This window comes from Furipterus horrens, unplaced genomic scaffold (genome assembly GCF_987537825.1).
Source record: "Furipterus horrens unplaced genomic scaffold, mFurHor1.1.pri manual_scaffold_15, whole genome shotgun sequence".
Taxonomy (NCBI): Eukaryota; Metazoa; Chordata; class Mammalia; order Chiroptera; family Furipteridae; genus Furipterus; species Furipterus horrens.
The window spans coordinates 2,697,004-2,722,466 of record NW_028327185.1 but is presented as its reverse complement, the minus strand read 5'-3'; the positions used below and the strand labels follow the sequence as shown (position 1 = coordinate 2,722,466).

The 25,463-nt window shown below is 44.0% G+C and overlaps 1 protein-coding gene across 5 annotated transcripts in view; it reads right to left on the bottom strand.

The window, feature by feature from the left end:
• Positions 1-1,648: 1,648 nt before the first annotated feature.
• The window catches only part of KCNT2 (potassium sodium-activated channel subfamily T member 2), a 153,154-nt gene continuing 129,339 nt past the window's right edge, over positions 1,649-25,463 (bottom strand). For 3 of the 5 annotated variants that reach the window (XM_090263166.1, XM_090263168.1, XM_090263170.1), the window contains 9 exons: positions 23,758-23,892; positions 19,104-19,215; positions 16,728-16,829; positions 15,410-15,493; positions 14,381-14,509; positions 14,032-14,058; positions 13,604-13,895; positions 3,108-3,192; positions 1,649-1,810 (listed from right to left, as the gene is read on the bottom strand). In XM_090263166.1, coding sequence (XP_090119292.1) covers positions 1,702-1,810; positions 3,108-3,192; positions 13,604-13,895; positions 14,032-14,058; positions 14,381-14,509; positions 15,410-15,493; positions 16,728-16,829; positions 19,104-19,215; positions 23,758-23,892 — 1,075 coding nt within the window. In that variant the 3' untranslated portion in view covers positions 1,649-1,701. Of the gene's footprint in view, positions 1,811-3,107; positions 3,193-13,603; positions 13,902-14,031; positions 14,059-14,380; positions 14,510-15,409; positions 15,494-16,727; positions 16,830-19,103; positions 19,216-23,757; positions 23,893-25,463 lie in introns of all 5 variants that reach the window. The other 2 variants (XM_090263167.1, XM_090263169.1) reach the window with 1 other exon arrangement.

The following is a 25,463-nucleotide window of genomic DNA, read 5'->3' as shown; positions in this document are numbered from 1 at the left end:
TTTGTTGTTTCAAAATGAGAGTGGGGTAAAGTACTAAAATTAAAAAAGAAGAAAAGAAAAAAAAACAAACCCAACAACAAATAGGCAGTTCCATCTCTCAGTCAAACAAACTATAGTATACAACAGCTGTAATCTATAATTTCACATTTTATGTTTTACATTTTTATGTCCATAGAATTACATGGGGACTATTCAGGTTTCTTTCTTTGTCTTTGTTTTTCTGTTTGTTTGTTTGTTTTTGTTTTTTAAGCCTTCTCTTTTCCGTTTAATTTTTGTGCTTATTTATGAAAAGAAGGTAAAATGTCTCTTTCTACTCTTGTATGTCTTACTTTCTGTTCACTTCAAACTCAGTGTCCAGTTCAGAAATTAAGAAAACACAACATTAGAAGAGAGTAGCTTTTTAAATCCACCGTGTCTCTGTGCACCTGACCACATTCCAGCTCACGGGCAACTGCACTCCTGTGCCTCCCTGTCTCTTCTGAAGGGGACACAGAAACACTGACAAGAGCACTGATGTCACTAAAGGTCAACTTATGTTTCCCTTATAACTGTCAAATTCTGCACGATTTATATTCAGTTCCAGTGGCAAACCTACCTGTGTTCATTATATTAAATAATGTTCATTAGTTCCCATAATGTTAAAACATAGCTCCTATAGATAACTTTTCAAAATCAAATCAAAATTTTTACATATTGATTTTGAGTATTATTATTTCAGTCCTAAAGGTAAAAAAGAGGACTTTTAATGTTTCAAATGTCTTCGCATTCCCTAAGAAGTATAATTTTGCTTCTTTTACTGTTAGATTACCTCTCTAATGAAATATTGTGTGTAGATATGTGGAGAATGTCGAAGCTCAATAGTCCAGTGAAAATTATCGTGTATTTCAATTAATGTTTCAATTCTTGGGTTAAGTTTAAGTCAACAAATATGTTTTAAGTACCTTTTTAAGAGAACAATCAATATTAGCTTTTTATTGTATTCTTCTCGGCATACAATGAGGGTCAGACATAAAGTCAGCAAAAAGTTCAGGTTTTTTATGTTTCTTTTATTTGTTTTGGTTTCTTCAGTGTAATAAAACATGCTATGAGCATCTCAAAATCTAAAATAAATGTGGTATCATATGAATAGACAATGAAAACAGAGTACGATTTCTATGCTAAAGCGAACTGTGATTCTTACAAAAATGTCAGTCCACACGTTTGTTCACTAATCTCTGTGTAGAGAAGATGAGACATTTGTAATGAGCTCAGTTTTATAAAAGAGCAAGTTTAAAGAATATAACACATTTAATTTTTAAGAAGAGCAACAATCTTCTATGTCTGATGTGATGCACCAAATAAATATAGCAAGATTTTTACTTTACTTCCATAAAACCTTAAAATATTTAAAAATTGACTTCCTACAGTATGACTTATTGTCAAACAGTTAAATATCTGGTTTAAAATTGTGTGTTTTAATTTAGGTTTCCAAGTCATTCCACTGATGTCTTTCAAAAATCAATAGGAGGAATACCCATACGCAGTAGGTTAAATTTCAAAATAATCTATACTTCTAGGAGAATAGATTTTTTAAAAATATGAGAGCTTTGAATATATTCCAATCTAGAGGATTTCATGCCAGCAACATGGTTTTTCCTAAGATGTAGAGTTTTTTCAAGCAAGATCCTTGTGGGAAAAAAGAAGCCTGTTACGTCCGCGTTATCAAAGCTGCGTCTCCTCCCGAGAGTCCTCCCCCGGCGCGAGGCAGACGCTGCTCCGGCCGGGCTCGCTGCGAGGCAGGTAGGCCAGCGGGTCTGGTCGGATTAGGTACCTGGTGGCAGAAGACAAGGCGCGTGAGTCCCACGGCCAGCAAACAGCGCAGACCCAGTCCCTGCTCGCCCCTGAGACTACGGCCTCAAACGTATCTGTCCCGTGGCCCGGTTATCGACACAGTGTCTATCCACACACGTGAGCAGGAGGGCTCGCTGTTTAGCTGGCCTGTAAAATGTTGCAGGGTTAGGATTCATTTAAAAAATTATTTTATTTTATTTAATTAAATTTATTGGGGTGACGTTGGTTAATAGCATTACACAAATTTAAGGTATATAATTCTATAATACAGCATTTATTTGTACTTTTTACATCAGTTTTTCGTTTTTCAATTACAGTCAACATACAATATTGTATTAGTGATGAGACGTTACACAATTTACTAAGTGATCCTCCAGATAAATTCCATCCCCCCTGGGCCCCATACATAGTTATTAGAATATTGACTATATTCCCTGTGCTCTGCCGTATATTGTGTTGTATCGTCACCAAAGTCTGGGCTCCTTCCCTCAGCACATAGTTGGCCCCCCATTTCCCTTCCCTCTGGTGAGAACCATGCTATCGTCTATGCCTATGAGTCTGTGTGTTGCTTTCTGTTTTATAAACTACATATGAGTGAGAGCCTGTAGTCCTTGTCCTTTCTGTCTTATTTCACTTAGCATGATATTCTTAAGGTCCAACCGTGTTGTCACCAAGGGCAGTATTTCGTCCTTTTTGTGGCTGATGATTTGTATTATTTCTATTCTTAAGAAGGTTATGATGATGAATGCTGATGAACAAGCATCATTATATTTAAGTTATGATCCACTTCACCACATTCAACTTATCAAATATTTATGATTTATATTAGTATTTGGTTGATATATTAGCCCTAACATTGGCTATTTTTCTTTTCTTTTCATCAAGGAGTATGTTCATATGACACAGTTTTTTATGAATCAAATTACTACCTTAGACCTTTTCCTAAGAAATGTTGATCTATTTTATTTTGGTTTTTCTTTAAGCTGTTCTCTTATTATTCCACATATTTTCTCTTCATTCCCCAAATATGCGTGTATACTAGCTTACAGAGTACAGAATTCATGCTGCTATTTCCTTCTTTTATTCTTCTACAATCCTGCAGTGTTTTTATAGTATAACACAGAGAAATACATAACAAAGCTTTGTTTATTGAGCACAGAAATTAGACTTGGACATTTATATTGCAGGGATCATAAGGACTATAATGATGGAGATAAAAATACAAAAAATAAATTGGTGGTTTCTATCTATAGATGTGAGATGTCAGGTCAACTTACACAACGTCATTCAGCTCCAATCTGGTGTCAGGGGACGGGTTAATCAGGATGTAGGACAGGGTACTCTGATGGTCATTCATTTCATCTAGAACATAAAGGAAAGCCAAGCGGGTTATGCTATGTACAGAACATTACAGCGGTTATTACAGAGCACCTTATCTTCAAACCATAGAGCTGTCAATGGGAATGTGCTATCATTTTGCCCACAGTAGTATTGTGTACCCAACTGATTATTTTCAAATTCCTATCATGGGAAAATCTGACTGGTACTCATTTTTCTTCCAATAGATGATGAAAGTAAAGTATCTAATTTTGCTCAAAACAACCACAGTTATATTCTACCCTTTACGTTTTTACGCTGAAAATTATTTCTATTAAAGATATAGCTAAACAAGATGTCAACTTATTTTTATAGGCTTTATCAATTATAAAATATATATATATTGTGGGTAAAGATAGCCATCCCAGAAAGGAATCTTCATACAGGAAATTCTGTGAAAAACCACCTAATGCCACTGTGTCTAGAAAATACAACAAAACTGTATCTAGAAAGCCTGAAGGCCTTAAATATGTTCGACTTTGTTACAAGACAGCCACGCTCTTGGTTTTGCAGAATGCAGGGGATCCCATAGAACAGAGCCTAACTGTGATTTTCATGTCATTGGTTTTTCCTCTAAAGTAATACGTATGTGTGTGTTTGTGTGTGTGTGTATACATATACACACATGGACATATAATATATATTAAAACAAAAAGTGGCATCATTTTAATTTTGTCGATTCACTCTGAAGGCATCGTCAGGCTTCCTGTCAAGAGCCCTGACGCGGCGCCTATAGGGACGCTGAAAAGGAACAGAAAGCAGCTTTGGGATCTGAGGGTTTCCACTGCCAAGGCCATGAAACAACAGAAATGTAAAGGCGCGTAGACACACATGTCAATAGCATTCATCCTCCAGGGGCCGAGGTTGTAGGCTATGATGGTATTTAGTTTTAAATTCCTGCCCTAGAAGTGTAGCATCCTTCTAGTCACCTCAGTTGTTGACAACTTTGGCTCCGGAAAGAGGTCTTAATTTTGCAGTTCAATCCAACACCTAAAAATGTATTTCAGACCCATAGAGACAGACCAATACTCACATAACTACATACAGTTAAAGCAAAGTTCTTTTATAAGCCAATGCAGCTGGCCCTGATAATTTCCTGCATTGGGACGTACATATTATTTTTATAAAATAACCTCTACTATTGTGTTCATCTTAACTAAAAATCTGTCACTTGGCTATGAAAGACAATGCTTTTCATTATATTTCAAACTGATGTGCAGATGTGCCCTGTTTTTAAAATCTATACATGAAAATCCTTGCCTGATCGTGCAGATAACTGCTGTATAACTAAACCCGCCGTAAGTACGGCAGCGCGACTATTACAATCACAGATGCATCAGGTGAAGAGTCAAGCGAAGCGGTATATTTGGTGGCGTGTGTCTCCAGGACAGACACAAGAATTGTATCCTGCCCTGGGAACAGGGTGTCCAGGCAAAACAGACTGCTCTGTGAGCTCTGTCAGGATGAAAAGGCTAACAATGTTTGAGCATAAATGTGTCCGAAATATTGCAGGTGACATGGTTGTGGTAAGCGATTATTTGTTGTTTATCTGAAATTCGTATGGAACTGGGAATCCTGTTTTTATTTGCTACCCCTGTCGGTCGCACCCGGGGTAGACGGCTAACCATGGAGATGGAATTCCAGTGGATGTATGACGTGAGCTTGCTCCACATAAGGTACAATTCCGGCTCAAAAGGCGGTGTCCTGACACGGGATAACCAGGGTCACCTGTTTACGTGACAAGCAATTTATGTGTGCTTTTGAGAAATTCTCCCCTTGTGTGAATTCCCGTAGCTGCTCTACGAAGCAACAGAAATTAATAGCGCCTTCCGGAGACTACGATGTAATACTCGGAAATGCCACAGGTCACCCAGAAAATCTCCTTCTCATTTGTCTGCGCGTAACTCAAGCTCTTATATAAACAGTGGCATTCTTGACCTTTTTGTGTAAAGAGTGAATGTCACTGAGCAGCGGCTTTCGGGGGAAAAGAATTTTAACACCAAAATTCTCAGGCAGCATCCGTGCCCGCCTTTCCCTTGATCATGCCCAGGGTGCTGTACTCATTTTTGGTTCTGGGGTGAAGTCAGAATCCATGGGTGACTTGGTTTGCCAGTTCCCGATGTAAAAACTCTCCAGGTAACTGACAATTTTACAACAGAAGATAGAACTAGTGTGTCAATACTTTTCTCTCTGCTCAGGGGTGTCACCTGTCATTCTGAGGATGTGCGTTTCTGTGGACTCCAGGAATGGGAGCATTTTGCTAATGAGCTCAAATCGATGACAACCTATGGTTTCTGTCAAGAGATGGGTGGCCCATGACAAGACCTCCTCAGCCCTGATTCTTTCCTCCCTCACCCCCCACGGACGACTGTTCCTCAGGGCTAGGCTCGCAGACATTTTTAAACGTGGCTGCGTTCAAAGCCGTTCCCTCGCCCTCGCCCACCCTGCGGTGGCGTGACTGCTGCCGGCTGGCACTCCGCCCCGCCGCTAGGCTGGGAAGCCCCACAGTTTGCTCTTTCGCTCTGTGACTTGGTGTTTAAGAAGTAGGGGGTGAGGTTTCAAAAGCCCCTTGTGGTCGCACCCCAAAACCACACCAGCCACCCAGTTTCCGCAGCCTCGCGTCTTGCTTTTTCATCTCTACTCATGTTTCCTGCGTGATGTTTTTATTTATCGCTGGCTTCTGGAGGAAAACACCATGGTGGGCTTTCTGGGTCTTTAAGGCCCTGTCAGAACCATGGTCATTGAAGGAGGCAAACACACAAGGGGATTCAGTAAGGCTTTTTACCAAAAATACAATAACATATCTAGTCGATGAAATGAAGTTGTTCTGGAAAATTTGGCTCATGAACCAGAGCCAAGACTTGTTTCCTAAGAAGGAAATCTGTTGAGCAGTTGTGATGTGTCCTGATACGTGATCGGTGACCCCAGCAAAGCCAAAACAGTTTAAGTTGTTTATTGAAATTAATATTTCCTCATTGAAATTAATATTTAATCCTTGACATATTTATTTAACGAAACTGTTTTCCTCATGAAAATCTGAAATAAATGTACTAAGATACTGAAAATGTTAAAAAAAATTCAAGTCAAATTTAACTATTGCCAGAATTTACCAAGAGACTTATTTTGCTACACTAATTAGCATATGCAGTTATCCAGCCAAAAGCTTCGTGTAAAAACATCCAGCGAAGAGCGCTTCCCGCGGACAGAGGACATTAGAAAGGAAGGAGGATTATGCTCTGACGGTCCTTATAACACAACTCATTGAGTCCCACCCATTCCATACCCACATGCATTTCATTTTTAAGTTTTGAAATTTTCCTATAGAAATATTGTAAGAGCATTTTTAAAAACACACAGTTTGATAAGGAAAAAAAATCTTACTTATATCAGGGTGTATTTTATTAAATAATAATTTTGAAAACAGGCATCCATTACGCGTTTTGTAATGAGAGAAACATTTAAACAATAATACGAAGGTGTCATATGAGAGGCTCAGTTAAGGACTTAGGCCCTGAAGCCAGAGACTCTGCCTGGGACTTGCAGCTTCCCAAGTCACACACACTGAGGCCACAGGCAGGTGACCCCAGCCACACACACTGAGGCCACAGGCAGGTGACCCCAGCCACACACACTGAGGCCACAGGCAGGTGACCCCAGCTCTTTTCACCTCTCATGCTCAGTTTCCTCACCTATAATACGGGGTGACAGTCACGCTATCTCATAGGTTAGGGATTGAATTAAATTATCAATAAACCATCAGTGTGATTTAAAATCAATATATCATTTTTAGAATCAGCACCTGATTCATATCTCGTGCTGCATTGAGATTTTCTATTCTTATTGTGGCAGGAAGTATCAATCTGTAATTCATAAGCGAGCGCTGTCTGTGTGTTGCGATGGGAGGGCGTTGGCATGGAAAGATAAAGAATAAAGGGACAGTGGCAAAGACGGAGGTGCTGGTGTAGGTTGTGGAAGTCAGGCCCCCGAGGACGGACTCGGTGAGCGAAGAGGCCCTTCGCTGGGGATGGCGTTGGAAGGCAAACGTCAGACCCCACACGGCTGTGCAGAGCTTGACCAGAAGTTTGAATTTTATTCTAAAGCAAATGAGAAGCCGGTGGCAGGTTGCGGGGCTGGGAGGTTTGGCGTGACCAGGTTCCCTGGTGGACACCGCACCTGGGCTGCTCTGTGGGAAATAAACTTCAGGGGTTCACGTTGGAACAAGCGGGAGCAGGTGAACATCACAGAAGCCCAGCGGAGAGACTATGGTGGTGGCCTGTGGTGGCAGCGGTGACGAAATTCGGGAGGGAGGGAGAGGCAGGGACAGAACATGAGCTGAAGAGAAAGGGGGGTGGGATCTTTCAAGACGAGAAACACCACAGCATACCTAAATGCTGATGGAAAAAGCAAACAAAAGAGAAAGAAAGAAAAAGAAATTGGTGCGGCACCAGAGTGAGGGTGTGTTTTCCTTCCGTCACTACAAGAAATAGCTTACAGCGAAAACACTGTCAGTCACACAGGGCTTAACTCTCCTACAAAGTCCGATATTCCAAAATCTGTCACCTGCTGATGACTTCACTTTCCCCTCCGGGACCTGTTTAGCAATTTTCTTGAGAGCCCCAATGCCATGTATTACCATCTTCAGAACAGAAGTTGGCTGTATGTCGTTCAAGGTTTGTCTCTCAGTCGGCTGTAACCTTCCTGCGTGATTTTGAGCGTATCATTTATGTTAGGGTACTCATTGTTCTGCATTGGGAATTTTGAAATCTAGAAGGTTCAGTTGGTTCTTTTATAGTTTTGATTCCCTCTTTATCATGTTCCTGTTTTCCTCTACCATTGTGAAAGTAGAGACCATACTGTAATACTACATTAATATCCTTATTCTCTGGATTGGTTTCTATTGATGGATTTTTCTACTGGTACAGATCGTATTTTCTTATGTGGGACCCACCTGCTTGATTTCTAGCTAGTCAAAGGTTAACTCCTCTGTTTCCTTCCCCTCAGGAAAAAGCCGTACGTGTCCTTCTGTCTCTTGTCTGCACGCTATTGATTCCCATTTTACCTACTTATTTAAATTCAGAGCGGGAACAGCCATCATAATTGAAACTTTCTCCTTGTTTTAATGCATTTAGAAAGCTCATTCATTGACTATTTCTACTCAATCCATAATAAACTGCTGAAAGTAAAAAGTTCACTCAATTAACTTTATTTCTCAATGACAAAAATATTTTATTTTATTCAAATTGGCCACACTTTCTTACACATAGGCCAACACACAACATTTGAATTTCCAGTCATAAAGATAAGATATATGTATATTTAAGTGCAATTAAGTTAACTATAGTGGTAAATTATGTAAAATATTGATATCATTGAAAAATTAATGTTCTGGGAAGGATGTGATACAATTCTTTGAATCAAAACTTTAGTTTTAATATAGGAAGATATGGAAAGTTTATTGCCCAAATATTTCCATTTTATATAAATCATTATCAGCTCAGCAACTACCCTCTCTGAAAGCTCCATTGCTTTATTTTTTCCTCATGTCCAAACATCGAAGCAAAGGGCTCCACTTGGATCTCTCATGCACAGTTTCAACTTCCCTAATGGCTCAGTCTCCATAAAGCTGCTTAGAGCTCTTTGATCCTGAAACCAAATAGTCCCACTTCCACCTCCCCTTTCCCATCCGGCCATGTTCATCTGTCTCACCTCGCCTTCACAATGACCTTCTTCACAAAAACCTACTGGGGCAGAGACTGATAGCTGTCTCTCAATAGCCATTCTTCTTGTCTTTTTCAATATTAGATCTGGGCCCCCCAAAATAAAACATACTTCCTTGCCACTGGGACCTGTGGAAATGGTGTGTCCAGCTACTTGATAGTATCTTTAATTGAAGAGACATCCCTTTTATCCCTGGCATCTCCCTCCTTCTGCTGGAGGGCTGTGAACAAAATAATGGGTGTTCCAACATCCATTTCAGATTATGTGCCTTAGGCAGTGGAAGCAATAGATGCAGCAGCAATAAGACAAAAAACTAAGTTTCCAATACTTTAGGGGACCGTCTAGTACACCCAGATCCTTATCTTCACATCCTCCCACAAGCTACACAAACCTGGCGTGCACACGTTTAACTGGCACTACCCTCCCTGCGGTCATCAATGTCCTGTCACTATGCTTCCGATACTGTCTGGCACCACGAATTGCTGTTTCCTGTCTCTGTGGTCCAACTCTTTTCCAACATCTTTCTCATATCATAGAACACATAGGAAATGATATTTGTACTCCCATTGGGGTACCAGACAAGACTAGATGGTTTCTAGATGGAAGCGACCAGCTGAGGGAGCCTCTGACCACCTCAGGCCCCACCTGGACCACCGAAGGTATAGGTGTTCAATCTCATGACAAAACATGTAACCAGGTGACAGCACACTGTTGTATTATGGCATATTCTCTAGTTCTACACACTTTGGTCTCTTGTTTATGTTTTTTAAAGGATTTTTTCCTGAATATTCTAGAAATACGAGCCTATTCTATAGTTCCCTTGCAGTCTTTCATCTGGGGTTATTTTAGCTACTCCTATGGATTTAATCAGAATCTATATGCTGATGACTCTTGGGTCTGTGTAAGCATCTTGTTTCTTTTTCTTAAGCGCCCGACAGCAAAAATCCAGCACCTTATACAACACCCCCATTGGAATTCTCCCAGGCACTCAGATTAACTTATTATCTTCTCCCCAACACATCTGTATTTCTCTCCGACGTTCAGTAAGCACCGCCACTTAGTTGTTCAAACCAAAGCCCTCAAAGTCCCCATTGGCCTCTTCCCTTCCCTCTCCTTCATACCTCCTGTCCAAATAAGTCAGAAATAATCTGTCCCGTCTCCTGGAGCAGGCCAGAGCGACTCAGAAGAAGTCAGATGACGACTCCTGGTTAAATCAGTCACCGTGTATTGTGTATAAAGTATTTGAAACAGTTGTCATCTGTGACGCACAACAAGAGCCTGTCAGGGATGCACAAAGCACATGTGCCTCAGTGGAAACATAAGGAGACACTGAGTCAAAGTCATCAGTTAAAGACCCGATGTGAACGGACACCTGGCTCGGTGACCCGAGGAAGCCATCTACAGTCGGGAGCCAGTTTTCTCACCCAGAAGCACTCCATTGGCTCACACACCAATGTGCAGTTACTGGGCTCCTATGGGTCAGGGAATGTGTCATGTGTCGGGGACACAAAGAAGAAAAGATGAGTAAGACCTTCCCTGTCCCTCAAGGAAGGAAGGCAAATGTGCAAAGTAACAGGTGTGAAGCATGCGTCCTCAACAGCTACAATACTCCCTCAAGGGTGAAAAATTTGTTTTTGTTTTGGAAGTGGGCATAAAAAGCCCCTTTAATGTATAAAACACAGATATAGTCCCTACATAGATACACAGTAGGTCTATGGAATTAACTGAATGCCTGTTCTGGGCTAAGCACGCTGTTCTCCATTATTCCATTTGTCCCAAACAACAAACCTATGAGATAGCTCTTATTCTTCCCATTTCTCAAATGATGAAAGGGCTCGGAGAGGCTGAATAGTGCAGTGATGGTACTGGCAGAGAATATGAGTTCCTTAAATGCAGCGGTCGTGTCTGAGTAGGTCATTGTTCTATCCCCAGTGCTGGGAACGGGCCTGATGCTCCGCGGGCAGCCTGATCATAGCTTCCAAATGAGAGGTTATTTTTTGTGAGTTAGAGATACAAGGGGAGCCTGGAGCCCTTGATGTGTTGGGTTCCGAATCCTGGTTTTTGTCATCTTTATGTGATTAGACATGGCCAGTGCATGGCTTCAGAATGAACTGATGGGCCTATGGATAGATAGGCTGGCAGAATGAACAGAAAGGGTGGACAGTATCTTTTCTTTCTGTAAGAGTAGAGAGTGTGAGAATCCAATGAACAGCTTTTATTAAAAAAGCACTATGGAGAATAACTAAAGGCAAAGGACCCGCTAGAGGTTTGGTCAGCAAAAACATCGTATGTTTCCTGAGAACCCTACTGCGCACTCAGTTCATGGATTCATGCATGTTTGTGCCTCTTGGAGTCCAGCTGCGACCTGCTCACTGCAAACAGGACCAGCTGGACTTGTAATGATCATGAAACACAGCCAGACCAGGATGAAGAACTATCTACTAGAACTTTTCAAAGAAACAAAAACTGGATGGACAATAATGAACAAAACATAAATATAGGGCAATCAGTCTATGAGAAAGACCATCATACTTAATAAATGGGCCAAGAGCAATCCATATTTTTAAATAGAAATCATTGTTTTCTTTTCATCTGTTTTTTAATGTAAGACCTTGTTTGATCATATTAAAATCCTGGGTCATGGATGAGTTGGCACTACATTTAAGTAAGTACGACATCATTATGATGTACAACTATATATGGAACCCTGACTCTGACTATTTCAACTGTGTCCTTGATCAAGGTCTTTAACCTCTGAGCTTCAAATTCTTGGAGGGTAAAATAGGACATTTACTACATCAGGGTCATAAGGAGTAATGAGAAGATAAGCGTACAAAAAGCACCTAACATAGTTCCTGGCAAAGAGTAGGAACTCAGTAAATATGCTTCCTTTTCTTCTGCTTCCAAGAAATACAGCTAATGTCTTCTGAGCCCTATCTGATTCAATTATGAAAAAATGTCCTTGTGTGCATTGCTTCAAGCTGAGACTTTCATAATAAAGGCGAGATGGGGAAACAGGGAAAGCATTCAGTTTTACCCTTAGCTGGCCTGGTGCTGACTTTACCTCATCTTGTGGCTTACCTGTTCCACCCGTACAGCAAAACCAAACCCTCATCGTTTGGTTTTCTTCTGAGTGGACTAAATTCCTTTTTAAAATAACATTTATACAGTAACAAGTGAAATATTTTAAAATTGTCTCTGCATTTTTTAAACTGTGCCAGATGGTCTATATTGCAATCACAGATCAACACAGGCTCCTAACAATGATTGAGACAGATGCAGCACTATTAGAGCTTTAAATGAAAGCTTTTGAAGACTTAGTTCCTGGACAACAAGAACCTAAACAAATTTTGTAGGAACATTTGGTTTATCTGGGGCTGGTACATTCAATTAGTTGCCAAAGCCTCAAATTCATTTCATTCCAGGCCCTGGAATAAGGAGCGTGTGTGTGTGTGTGTGTGTGTGTGTGTGTATGAGTGAGTGTGTGTATGTGTGAGTGTGTGCATGCGTGTGTGTGTATATGAGTGTGTGCGCGCGTGTGTGTGTGCGTGTGTGTGTGTGCGTGTGTGCATGTGGGTGTGTGGGTGTGGGTGTGTATGAGTGTGTGTATGTGTGTGTGCGTGTGTGTGTGCGTGTGTGTGTGTGCATGTGAGTGTGTGTGGGTGTGGGTGTGTATGAGTGTGTGTATGTGTGTGTGCGTGTGTGTGTGCGTGTGTGTGTGCATGTGAGTGTGTGTGGGTGTGGGTGTGTATGAGTGTGCGTGTGTGCGTGTGTGAGTGTGTGTGTGTATGAGTGAGTGTGTGTATGTGTGAGTGTGTGCATGCATGTGTGTGTATATGAGTGTGTGCGCGCGTGTGTGTGTGCGTGTGTGTGTGCATGTGGGTGTGGGTGTGGGTGTGTATGAGTGTGTGTATGTGTGTGTGCGTGTGTGTGTGCGTGTGTGTGTGTGCATGTGAGTGTGTGTGGGTGTGGGTGTGTATGAGCGTGTGTATGTGTGTGTGCGTGTGTATGTGTGTGTGTGCGTGTGTGTGTGTGCATGTGAGTGTGTGTGGGTGTGGGTGTGTATGAGTGTGCGTGTGTGCGTGTGTGAGTGTGTGTATATCAGTGTGTGTGCGCGTGTGTGAGTGAGTGTGTGTGTGAGCGTGCGTGTGTGCATGTGAGTGTGTGGGGGTGTGAGTGTGTATGTGTGTGTGTGTGCGTGTGTGTGTATATCAGTGTGTGTGCGCGTGTGTGTGAGTGAGTGTGTGTGTGTGAGCGTGCATGTGTGTGTATGAGTGCGTGTGTGTGCGTGTGTGTGTGAGTGTGTGGGTGTAAGTCAGCCATTAGAGCCAGAAAGACTGGACAGAAATCTCAGCCATGCTATCAACAAGTTAATCAGTAAGTTATCTGAATTCGTTTCCTCGTGCATAAAATGGAAGAATCTTTGAGAAAATTAAAAGGAAGGTAATTTTTGTAATGTATTCATCACAGTGCCTAGGGAACTAAGCACATTCTTAAAACTTCTAGCAGTTAACTTTATCATCATCATCATGATTCTCCCCGAGAGACCAGCTCTATGTCACGAGTCCCTGCCCGTCCGCATGCGCGACCCTCAGCTCGCCCCCCAGGAGCCAGCGCTCCAGCGACAGACGGCCAGACACCACGAGCCCACACCACACGGGACGCGGGGGGAGCATACCATAGCCCACCGTCGAAAGCCCCAAGTGTTTCATTCTATTTTTCACAAGTTCAGCGAGCTCTTGTCTCTCTGACCTCCTGTAGAGGCTCAGCCGCTGCTGCGTGATCCGCTCGGCCGCCCGCGCGTGCTTCGGGCCCCTCCTGCTCAGCCTGCGGGCCCACTGCATGCTCTTGCGCCGCAGCAGGGGGTGCTCGGCCGGCTCGCTGCCCGTGGAGTTGCGGTGGCCGCCGCGGGGCTGGCCCGGCTCCTTGGCGTCCTTGGCGTCCTCCCAGTCCTCCACGCTGATGGAGATCTGCGACTGGAAGGGAAGGCGCGTGGACAGCGAGATTCGTTAGGAACACCCGCGGCCTGGGCGCTGTCCACGTTTCCGCTGAAATCTTGGTCTGATGGTCGAGCTCGTGAGAGTTCTCACAGAGAAAGGGCGCAACCTTGCTCCTCGACACTCTTTTCCGTTCCTAAACACACTAGGAGAGGGTGGGTTCTCCTGCAGTGATACATCGACCAGCTAACGTATCTGCACATCCTCCAATATGAGTTGTTATGAAAAGGTTTGTTACGTATCAGAGTTACTTTATCAAGTTACTAGTAGCCTAGAATTGTTTGAAACCATGAACAAAAGAACTAGGTATTTTATCTTTACTCAAATAAAGTCCCCATAAAGAACTTTTCTAACCCTTTTGTTTCTATGACATGCATCAGAAACCGATTTCCAAGACTGGGCCTGGCTGCCCCCCGTCAGGGTGCACATGAACCCCGAAATAGTGTGCCATTCCAAACCTCCGCTGTGGTCAGTTTCTGGGACTCAGTCCTGTAGATCCCGATGGGCACATCCCCGCTGGAAGAGCACAGCTTCTGATAGAGCCGGGCGTACGTTCGGATCCAGAGGTCATCCTCGGTGATCTTTATCTAGAACACACAGGAACTAGTTATGTATCAGTTTCTTCAGAAATAAAGAACCCAGAAGTTATTCTTCACTTCTTAAAGGGAGAGTGGTTGGTATTTTGAAATCTCGACATGCCATTCCCTAAGTGGTTATCCATGCCGTTAACATATGCAATGCACCCCGTCTCAGCCTTGTCTCTGGGACTCACCCCGGCCCGAGGAGCCATCTGCTCAGCTTCGGGCACTATGCCTCGAATTAGCTCAGTCTCAGAAGACAACGGTCGCTGCTCATTGACAGGGGGTTGTTGGGGAAACCCATGAAGACTTTTGAAAATGTTGTAATAACGAGAGGCCGCTACTGGAGTCTCGTGGACAGGGTCTGCTGACGCTAAAAACCTTAGAGTACAAGGCACACTCCAGGACTGAAGAGAATCATCCATCAGAGTTATAACGCCTCTCATACGGAGAAAGATGTTAGCCGAATGGGCACAAGGCTCACGGACGGAAGGCACACGTACCAGTCCCTCTTCGATAACCTAAATTCGATTGCTGGCAAGTCACTTCATTAAATACTCTCAGACACCATGGACTCTTTTACAAAATAGCTATAACTCAGTGGAGCCACATGATGATTTTGCATCCACAGTAAGGTATCTTATGTCAGAAACAGTCTGTCCCCAATGGCCAGCTAGAAAAAACACCTCTTCTGAGTTCTGACCAGAATGGCTACTTATCATGATTAGTAATTTAAAGTAACGTTTTCCCTTGAACATCTTCTATGGAATTAAAAAACAATGATGCGATGCTTTGAGTACATGTTAGGGAAGAATGGCATGGATATGAAAGAGTGAGCCTGTGTGCATTGTAGGTGCGTTTCAGACCAGTTATCAGAATCATCTTTCATTCCAAAGGTTATTAACTTACAGAGCAAAGGAACCCCGATCCTGGGATAGTGTCCAAACCCAGCAGCAGTCTGGTGATAGAAATCATATAATCTTTCACAAATGACTGCAATAGAAACGAGATTATGAAAGGTATAGAATAGCCTCACGTGTGGACAGTATATTATCACTCAAAGGTTGCTTCTTGTAACACATCATGAAGCTTCCACAGAGCAGTGGCTGTCCTAAGTATTCATGTGCAGTATAGCTGTCCAGAAGGAGATATGCAAGTATCTAGAAGTATTTTCTAGAATATCTTGTCATGCTAAAATTTTATCCATGCTGTTAGATATAATAAAACCATTTTTACGTTATAACGACAAAAAATGAGTGGATACAAAATAGAGACTATATAAAAACTTGAAAGAACTAAAATTTGTGATGAAATATTACAAGTTTTTTGGATTCAGCTTCACGCTAATTTCTAATATTTTAATAAGTCAATATTAATAAATTAATAGCTTAGTATTAAATACCATCAGACTTGTTATGTGCTAACATGTGAGATACATTTTGATACATTGCTAGAACACTACTCATATTAATGATCCTTCCCATTTTTTTCAACTTATCCTTAGCTGTGGGTGAAAAGAAAAACTTCCAAGCAATGAAAACATTATACCATGACATACAACAATTGTTTAACAAATTGCATGAAATGACTGCCCTCAGTTTGATCTTCAAGTGCTAAAATGTGACAAATGAAAAAAAAAAAATCTGCCCTGACCAGAGTGGCTCCGTTCCGGGTGTCCTCCCGCAAAACGAAAGGTCGCCAGTTTGATTCCAGGGCTTGATTCCCAGTCAGGGTATGAGCCTGGGTTGTGGATTTAGTCCGGAGTAATCAAAATGGCTCTCACTTGCAAAATCTTTTCTTATATTTGTCTAAGGTAGTTAACAGTTAGCAGATGTTTAAAATGTCCTTGATTTATCAGCTTATTGGCACCAATTTATCTTATTTACATAAAAGGCATATTATAAATAAGGCTTTTTTAAAGCATAGTCATTTTTCCTAGCTTTTTTTTTTTTTTTAGTCTAGTAATACGCAACATACTGTGTGCATTAAAATGTCACAGTAAAGACTGTGGGACCCTGGTGCTGAAGAAGGCCAATAAATTATTTCATAGCTTATTCTAAAAAAATAAGATTTTCTTACAAAATGTTTCATTGAATGTTACATGATTAAAGGCATCACATGCAATACCGACTGAGTGTCAGAGCCGATTGGAAGCGAACAGCTCCATGAGCGACACCGGCGTGACACAGGGAACAGACACTGAGCGGAGGCGGGGGCGGACGCCTACCTGGTACAGCAGCGTGTCCAGCATGCTGATGCTGAACACCCGCCCGGCGGCGAAGGGCAGTCGGAACATGAAGGCCAGGTTCGAGCCTCGCTCTCGTTCTTTCTGTGCGACAGAAACATGGGTGAGTGGTCCGTGTGGACGTGTCGCAGCCTCGTTAAACGTCCTCGCTTCCCTTCGGATACTGAAGGGAGAACCCCTCCAAGGCCACTTCACGGAGACACATCATTGCCTTGCTGCCGAAGGCGGACGCAGGTGCCGCAAGGACAGGCAGCCCCCTTCTGCGTCCTGGTGCTCTCGCCTCGGGGCGACAGCGGGGAGAGGCTCCAGGGCGCTTGTTATAAAAGCGCGAATCCACCCCATTCCCCAGGGCTCCCCCCGCCTGGCCAAACCACCTCCCAAAGGCCCCGCCTCCTCATGCCATCCCCATGAGGGCACAGGTTTCAACATGTGACTTTGAGGGGGACACAATCGTGGGGTCAGTGGCAGCTGCGACCTGCTGTGTAAAACCACGCTCTGTTTGTAACAGGTGGATTTGCACCTTAAAATAGTTACCCATGTACATTACATTTTGTCACGCCTCTGGAGTACATCGGGCAGTGTTTTCCTACACTTAAAATATATTTACACGAATAAGTATTTTCTTCAAATTCTTTCTGGACCAATGTGAAAAAAGGTAAACATTTTCTTAAAAAACGGATAACAGATTTTCCTGTGGAATCCAATCCAGCGTGGGCAGATGGCACCAAAGGCCCACTCAGCTGTTCCAGCCCCTAGAGGATGAATAAACAGCAGTCCAGGCCTTCACACAGGAAACACGGGAGGCAGTGTGTTTTAGTTCGCTCCTGTCCGTCTGGGTCTCCTGCTAAACTGTAAAGTCTGTGTGTTTTGTTTAAATATGTAACTCCTAGCGTGAAACAAGGGTATGTGGCTCATAATCAGGGCTCAGTAAATATTTATTGGCTTGAATTGAAATTGAGAATATGTAAAATTTACCTTGTGAATATACTTAAAAACAATTTGGATATTCTTACCTATTTCTCCCAGAAGTTATCTCCATTTTTTATCATTTTTCTCTGCCATTCCCTACAGAGTGATACATGGTTTACGGACATGACTGTCTGTGTTCTGACGTCAAGTCTCTGACGTTAGCTGGGTGTCCTCAATTCAGGCCGGCGCTGGCACTAACCACCCAGAGCTGGCTCAGGCCCCACAGGGGAAGGGGATCAGCCCCACAAGACCACTCTTCCTTCTGATGCCTTCTCCAAGCCAACTGCAATCCCGTCCGCACAGCTACAAATCTGGGGTTCCCCACACCCCCGCCAGGTTCAGTGACGAGCTAGCATGCCCCCAGATCTCCTGAATGTGCTCTACTTGATGATTATAATTTCATCGTAAAGAATACACATGAACGGCAGATGAGAAGGCACATCAGGGAAGTCTGGAGGGGTCCCAGGCACAGGAGCTGCTCTGCGACCTTCCTCTCTTTGTCAGTACGTTCACCCAGAGGGACAATCTCCAGTCTTGTTTTTCAGGGCTTTTTATCAAAGTGTCATTATCTCGCATAATTAATGAAATAATTAGCCATGTGCTTGCATTCCTCCTCGGAGCTGGGAAGTGACAAAGGGGCTGAGGGTTTCAGTCTTCTAATCACGTGGGGTTTTATCTGGCCACCAGCCTTGTCTCTAAGCCACCCTAGGGTCCCCCCAGGACTTGCTTTATTGGCATCAAATCAGTGGCGACTAAAAGGTCTGAATAACAAAAGACACTCCTGTCACTGAGGAATTTCCAAGGGTTTGTTTGAAGCTTTGTGTCAGGAGTGAGGGACAAAGACCAAATCTGTGTTCTGGGTGGTACCACCCTTTTCATGGCTTCGTCCGTCCGTCCATCAGTGTGTAATTACCATGTGATTGCTGAACTGTCACTGTCACCCCCACTGGGGGACGGGGATTGTTCAAAAGTCGTTGTAAAGGAGGCGGCCATAGGCAGGAATAAAAGGTTATTTTATGAAGTGCGTCGGAACAAGGGAAATGACCTAAGTCAAGAGGGAAAGGAGGTGAAGCGTCTTTTTCCTGTTACTGTCACCTCGTCTCAGTTCCACTGTCACGTGTCACATTTCGCTCTCTGCTTAGCTCTGTTACCAGGAGTGTCAGCGGTGCCACACGACCACGGACACCCGGGACAAGACAGCTCCCTCGCGTTCCCTGGGATAAAAACAGTTCAAACCCATCGGTTCACATTTGTTAAGAACTGCAGGACTTTAGCCCCCAACAGGACCTCGAAGCAGCACTTCGGTTTTTCCTGTCTCATGGCACGTTTTTCTACACAGAGAAATTTCCAGAGTTATGATGTCCGCCCAAGGGGTGACGTGCCCCTTACCTTTTCCAGTTTGGAGAGGGCCAGGGAGTAACAGTCTTTGGCTCGGAACTGCATGAACCGCATGTTGGCGGGGTGCGTGAGCTCCGTGATGATGCTGAGGCTGGAGAACAGCCTGCGGGGGAGACAGCGTGTGCGTCACCCCACCGCGCCCCACGGCCCCTTCAGACCCACGGGTCTCTGAAGGAAAACGGGCCACCGTTTCCCGGAGAAGATTTTAACCCACGCGTTAGCGCGACAACAAAACTAAATTCCGTAGTGGGGGCCTATGTGAGACGTTGTCTGTCTATAGTCGTGAACAGCGTAGAAGAGACACTCACAAAGCCGACCTCAGAAGTCCCCAGGTTACCCTGCGGTGAACGTGGAAATGGGAACGTAGGACATAAATAGCGTTTTGGCAAAAATTGGATGTGATGAACTTACGGGTCATAATGACGATTGGCCAGAAGCTGTCCCTCACCCCGGGGAGGGCGGGCCTGGCTGCCAGCCGGAGTGGTCTCTGCTGCAGCCAGTGACCGGACTTCCATGACTACCTGCCCCTCCTGTCTTTCTGCACTGGGCCGTGGTACTACCCCAGCTAAGACTCCAAACAATTCTCACAAACTACCCTCAGAGTTATCTGTGGAACTGTACGCCTTCTTGGTTTACCTTTGTGGACAGAGATGTGAGCCTTCTCCAGTCAGAGCCTTTGAAAACTACGGCACCAGGCCTCTCATCAAATCCTCTCCTTATAGGAAGGGACAGCCAGTATTATATGGCTTCTCCATTTCGAGAACAAATATTATCATATTTCTTGATCTGCGTTAGCGGCAATAATTTGAAATATCGGCAAAACAACAAGATTGAATGTTAAAAAGTAATTTCATTTGTGCAGATACGCAGCGCTTCCAATAGTTCCATCACCCTGGGTTGGTGAAGGAAACTAAATCTCAAGAGTCTGTCAAGGCGAGGGTGCCATGAAGCTTAGTGACACTGTTTGTGACAGACTCAGCCTCGGCTCCTGGCTCTCGGGGCGGGGGGGCGGGGGTTGGGGATCACCCCCTCAGGAGGCTTTTTCTTTTTTTCTCATGCTGCTATTCCTGCTTGGCACTCACTCGCTTTTCTCCTGCCTTTCCCCCTCATTCTCTGTCTTCTGAGATCCCAACCGCAATTTAAAGTTCCTCTCAAATCTCACAGCAATGAAGTTTAAGAATTGCTCCGGGTCAGAGCCATCTTCTCCCACCCTGGCTCCCGCGCATTTGATTGTGTGGTTTACTAACCCTGTCTTGCCATGAACCCTGGCTGCTTTTCGCCATGCGTTGGCTCTCCTGCTCAATCGTGACAGCTAGAAAGGCGATTTTTCTTTGTCAGGGCCAAGTAGTGCACCTACTTCTTTAATTAATAAACCTTTGTGCCAATAAATCATTTCTCGATTCTCTGTTGTGCGTTTTTGGTTGTGGGGATGAGCTGTTGATGAATAGGACGCTACCATGGAGCCAGTTTATGGAGAAACACCATATAATCTTCCTTCTTACTCAAAAGTCACCAAAGAGAGCAAATTTAAGGAAAGTTAATTTTTTCAGGAACTTTTAAGTATGCTTCTTAACCGTTCCTACGAGGTTAAGAAGCATATTTAAAAGTATAATGCCTGGTGGTTTGCAATCACTCAACAAAGGTTAGCTGCTGTGGCCCAAAGGGAAAAAAAAATCAGTTGATTTTTGGTCTGGCACCGATCCATCTGGAAAGCCTAGGAAATGCATTCATCTGCCAAATCCCATACCACCTGGGAATTCCAAAAGTATTTATTTAAGGAAGATTTAAAAAAGAACAGTGTCCCTGTGAAAATCAGTAAAGGCAACCTCCACGAACATTGGCATGAGGAAGCTGCATCTTGGAAGCTCTCCCTCTCTACAACCTGTCCATTACCCCCAAAGCATGACATGTCCATTTCAAGCTCAGGTAATTCAGCTGGGCCCAACGGGGAGCGGGAGCACTGATCTAGAAGACCTACAAGGAAATATAAAGTGAAATTCCTGCCTTTAAGTTAGACTCTGTGACCTCGTCGAGGAAACTACAGAAATTCACAGCTTACAAGGCTGTACCTATTTTTCTAGGTGTGATAAATGTGGCTGCATGAATGTTCACAGATTCGGGAGCATCACAGCGCGAGGGAGTGCGTGGCTTGTGAGGAACGTCGGGGGTGCGGCTGAGCTACCAGGCCGGGGAGGGGGTTCGGGCAGAGCACAGAGATGCCACCAAGTGGAAGTGTGTTTCGCCTTTGGGAGTTTTTCTTTGAGAAATAAAGCTTTTATCTTCCCTATACATTATTTAAACCAGATACATTTGTGATTCCTTGGATAATATAACCTTTTTTAAACACATGGTGTCAAATATAAGTACAAACATCTGTGGCTAGATACCTGTGAGGTCTTAGGAAGAGTGAGCGATAATATGATTGACCCAGTCATTGCTTTTAAGTGATCCCTGGAGTTGAAATTAGATAGGACACCCAAATGCATGTGACATGCCTGCTCTGTGCCGTGTGAACACGCCTATGCCATTTATGTTACTTTAAACTGCGAAACCGAATGCATTATCTGAGTCTGCCACCTAGTGAAAACCTAGAACCAAAGAAGCCTTAAATAATAAAACATTTTATTGCAGTGGCTTTTATAGTTATAACATGTTGCTTATAGTCAAATGTAAGATGACTAAAAGCGTGCAGGAGGGTACGCGTAGGTCACGTACAGGTTCTATGCCATTTTATAGAAAAGGCCTGAGCATTGGGGATGCTGGTATGTGTCAGGTTCCTGGTCCCACTGCCCTCAGATCACAGGTTCCTAGTGGATACCAGTATGGAATACCAGTGTCTGATTTGGAAACCTAACAGTGCTTTTAAAACTTCTGCTTGAAACAATTCAGTCTGGATGTGCACATGCAGGTAAAAACCACACGATTTCTAAATATTTTGCTGAAGATAAGTAATCTTAATAGTTAAGGGATCCGCAGGTGCTCACCGATGCATCATTCACGCTTCCAGCAGGTGAGCAACCTCAGCCAGGTCACCACACGCACAGCTGCCCTTACTGACTACGTTCGGTTTGTTTTAAATGACTGACACCTTCACACGTCTCAGTGAGATGGGGATGTATTATTGTCGTGGAATCAAACTAATTCATTCAGATAATATATAATAAAAGCCCAATCCATAGCAACTTGACTATAATTGAAATAAACTCACAGAAAGTTACAATTAAAATGCCATGTTTAATCGAAACAGCCTGCGGTCCTTCCCTTTTAAAACTATAATTAGCTTCTCCCAAGCATGACATTTTTTTTAAGTACAAGTGTACTTTAGTCACCAACTATAAATCTTGTTCTTCCGAATTAATTTTCCACACTGTAATTTCCTTTTTTATTCTCTAGAAGAACAAGTGCTTGTATCTGTCACAGTTTAAGCACATGCCCTGCTGCCTATAAACATACCGTTTCATGTAGCTCAGTATGTTAGCGCCGTTCTAAAGAAGCCTCCTTATTATAGTGCCTTTGGAGAGCGGGATTCTCCTGCCGCGGCCAGAGGTCCCTGCACACGTTCAGGGTGGGTTTTCCAGGTGCTGGGACAATCTGTGTGTGCCTGATTTGGGGCCTGAGCAAAAGGGTTAACTGTCTTCCACACGCCATTTTACGTGATGCAGGAAACCGTGTCTACCAGGTTAAGAAGCACAATTAAGGGCCCTCGATGGCATTTGTCTGCGAACAATCACAGCAGCTGACATTTACTGAGTGATTGGCAACCACCGGGCACATCTATTTTTAAATGTCTAACAATCTATGATTAAGACATTGAGGTTTAGAGACGGAAAACCATTTGCTGAAGGTCATATGAACGTCCAGACTGTCCTCTGAATTATGAACTCGCACTATAAACAAGCGATTACCATGGACACCTGCTTTGCTCCAATACGAAGTCGTGAGGGCAGAGTAAGAGGAGCTGACGGCAGAGCTCAGGTGGTTTTAGTCCCTTCACCGTTTGTGAGCTCAGCTATTTCATTTAGACTCCGTCCAGGCTCATTACACGGAAACAGGAGTTCAGATATTTACATTTCCAAAGGATTTTAAGGATTATTTCAAGTGAGATAGCTGTCTGGATTTACGGGTGATTTTGACCTTGCTGAGAGCGTGAACTTCTCTCTGATCAGAACCGCTTGCTCTTCCCCACGGGTGACCACGGCGGGAATTCCTACCTGGGTGAGTTTAATGAACAAAAACGGGAAACAGGGAGGATGAGGTCTGGCGTGGCTCTCACACAGGCGCAGCGCCTGGCCACAGCCCCGTGACTGCGTTCCTAGTTGTCCGGGATGCAAGCTCACGCCTACAGTGCCCGCTGCCCGTAAAGCCAACACTAGGACACGCAGTGTCCCCCACCAGTCGGGACTTGCTACTGTGCGTGCTTTTCTAGAACGTGGTGTGGCCCAGCCGCGCGAGAAAACCCACTTGTCCTACTTATTTTTAAGAGCATTATTAACCTGGTGTCAGAAGTTTACTGTCACTCAGTGGCAATGCGCCACTGGCTGCGGGTGAGTATTTGTTCTACGACCCAGGGCACGAAGGTCAGGACGCGGGAAGGGGCTCGCGTTCCCCGCCCACGCCGACCACGGGGCAGGGCGGGCGGCGTTACCTGAACAGGGTCTGCACGTTGACGATGGTCTTGGCGTCGGCCATGTAGTCCTCCTCCGCGAACATGGTGCTCTCCTTGTCCACGACCACCATGTTCGCCGCGAAGGTCACCCCGCACCGGAGCAGGTCGTCCAGGCTTCGGTGGGAACCGACAGAGGGAAAGGGGCGCTTTCAGTTAAGCCCCGGGGCCGACGCGGGTCGCTGCTAAGACACCCTGAGGCCCCGGGCCGGGCTAGGGGACCCTTCCTGGCGTCTTGCTCAGATATGTGCCCCGGCAGGTGTTAATGGGAATGATCGCACAACATTCCCCGCGGACGTGACATAATTTGCATTTTTGGAGTTCTTTATATTGTATGAGATCTCAGCTGTTTCAATGCATACGCATTTCATAGTTATTAATTATATTAGTAAGACGTGTGATAACAACATAGGAGAACTATGTTTTTACAGTGAGCATGCTGTTTCAAAGACATTGGCCCATTTTTTATCTCTGAGGTGCTCTGGGTAAGAATAAAAGTGAATGCTCGTGTTCATTGGGGTGGTCGAGCCTTATAAAGAGATATAAAACTGTGAAGTGTTTGTTTTAAAATCCCTATTATTTCCTTCTGTAACGCTCTGTGTTGCAGATCGGTTCTATACCACTGAGCATGTACAACACACAAATGTTGCTGGTATGCAAGCCTACCACTTAGTGAGCCTCCAGTTTTCGCCTAAGCGATGAAATAAGCTGATACCCTTGGTCGTGTGCAATTGTGCTAACCTGGCATGCAGACTCCTGTGCGTCATGACAGACGCGGTCTCTAACCCTGATAAGAAGTTCGCCTGTTACTGCATGAAAAGCAAATGTTACTGTTAGAGCTCCAACAAGGAAACTATTCTCGCGTTGCTTCTGCTTCATACAAATGAGAAAAATAGGTCTGAATTGGATAAGAGAACGAACTTGAATGAGTGTAATGAGGCTCTAGGTAGAGAGCGGATCAAAGACAGAGAAGAATCAGGCCAACGGACCTCCACAGCCTCTGATTTGAAACAGGAGGTGTAAACTACAAAGAAGAGGAAAGCCTTTGAGGTTCTTAAACTGAACGGCCAGTTGCCTGAAGATGTTTTCTAAGCGCTGCTTGGATGGGCCAGTGGGAGGGACTTGCTGCCCTTCCCTGGGAAGGCAGGAGGCCGGATTTCCTTCTCTGCTACAAGGGGAGAGAGAGTATTACCGACACTGAGTAGTGCAGAAAATAATATTGTGCTTGAATCAGGAGCGGTGTTCTGTGGCAGAGATTTTATGGCTAAAACTGTGGGGAGAGAATGTTATTCCGAATAACTTTCCTGCGGTGGGAGGGGCCAGGACCGTCACACCCAATCAGCATGAAGTCTGGGTGCAACCTCGGGGAATACTTCACTCGGACGTCCCTTTATCTCGGAAATGCATCACAAATGTTCTTACATCTAGTAAAACACATTAACTAAAGAAAGAAGTAGGTGGAAACTGAATGTGATATGGTCCCTTATGGACCATGAAAATTATTGCCCAGGTCATGTGCCTTCAACCTACCTTCTTATAATTTTAAGTCACTTTTTGATATTTCAGCTCTTCAAATCTATTCTCCACAATTAAAAATGAAACTCTGTGCATTTCACTTATATATGTGGGAGAAGGGGGAACTAGGTGGTAGCAGGTAGGCTTGTCTAGAAGGAGAGACACAGGTAGAA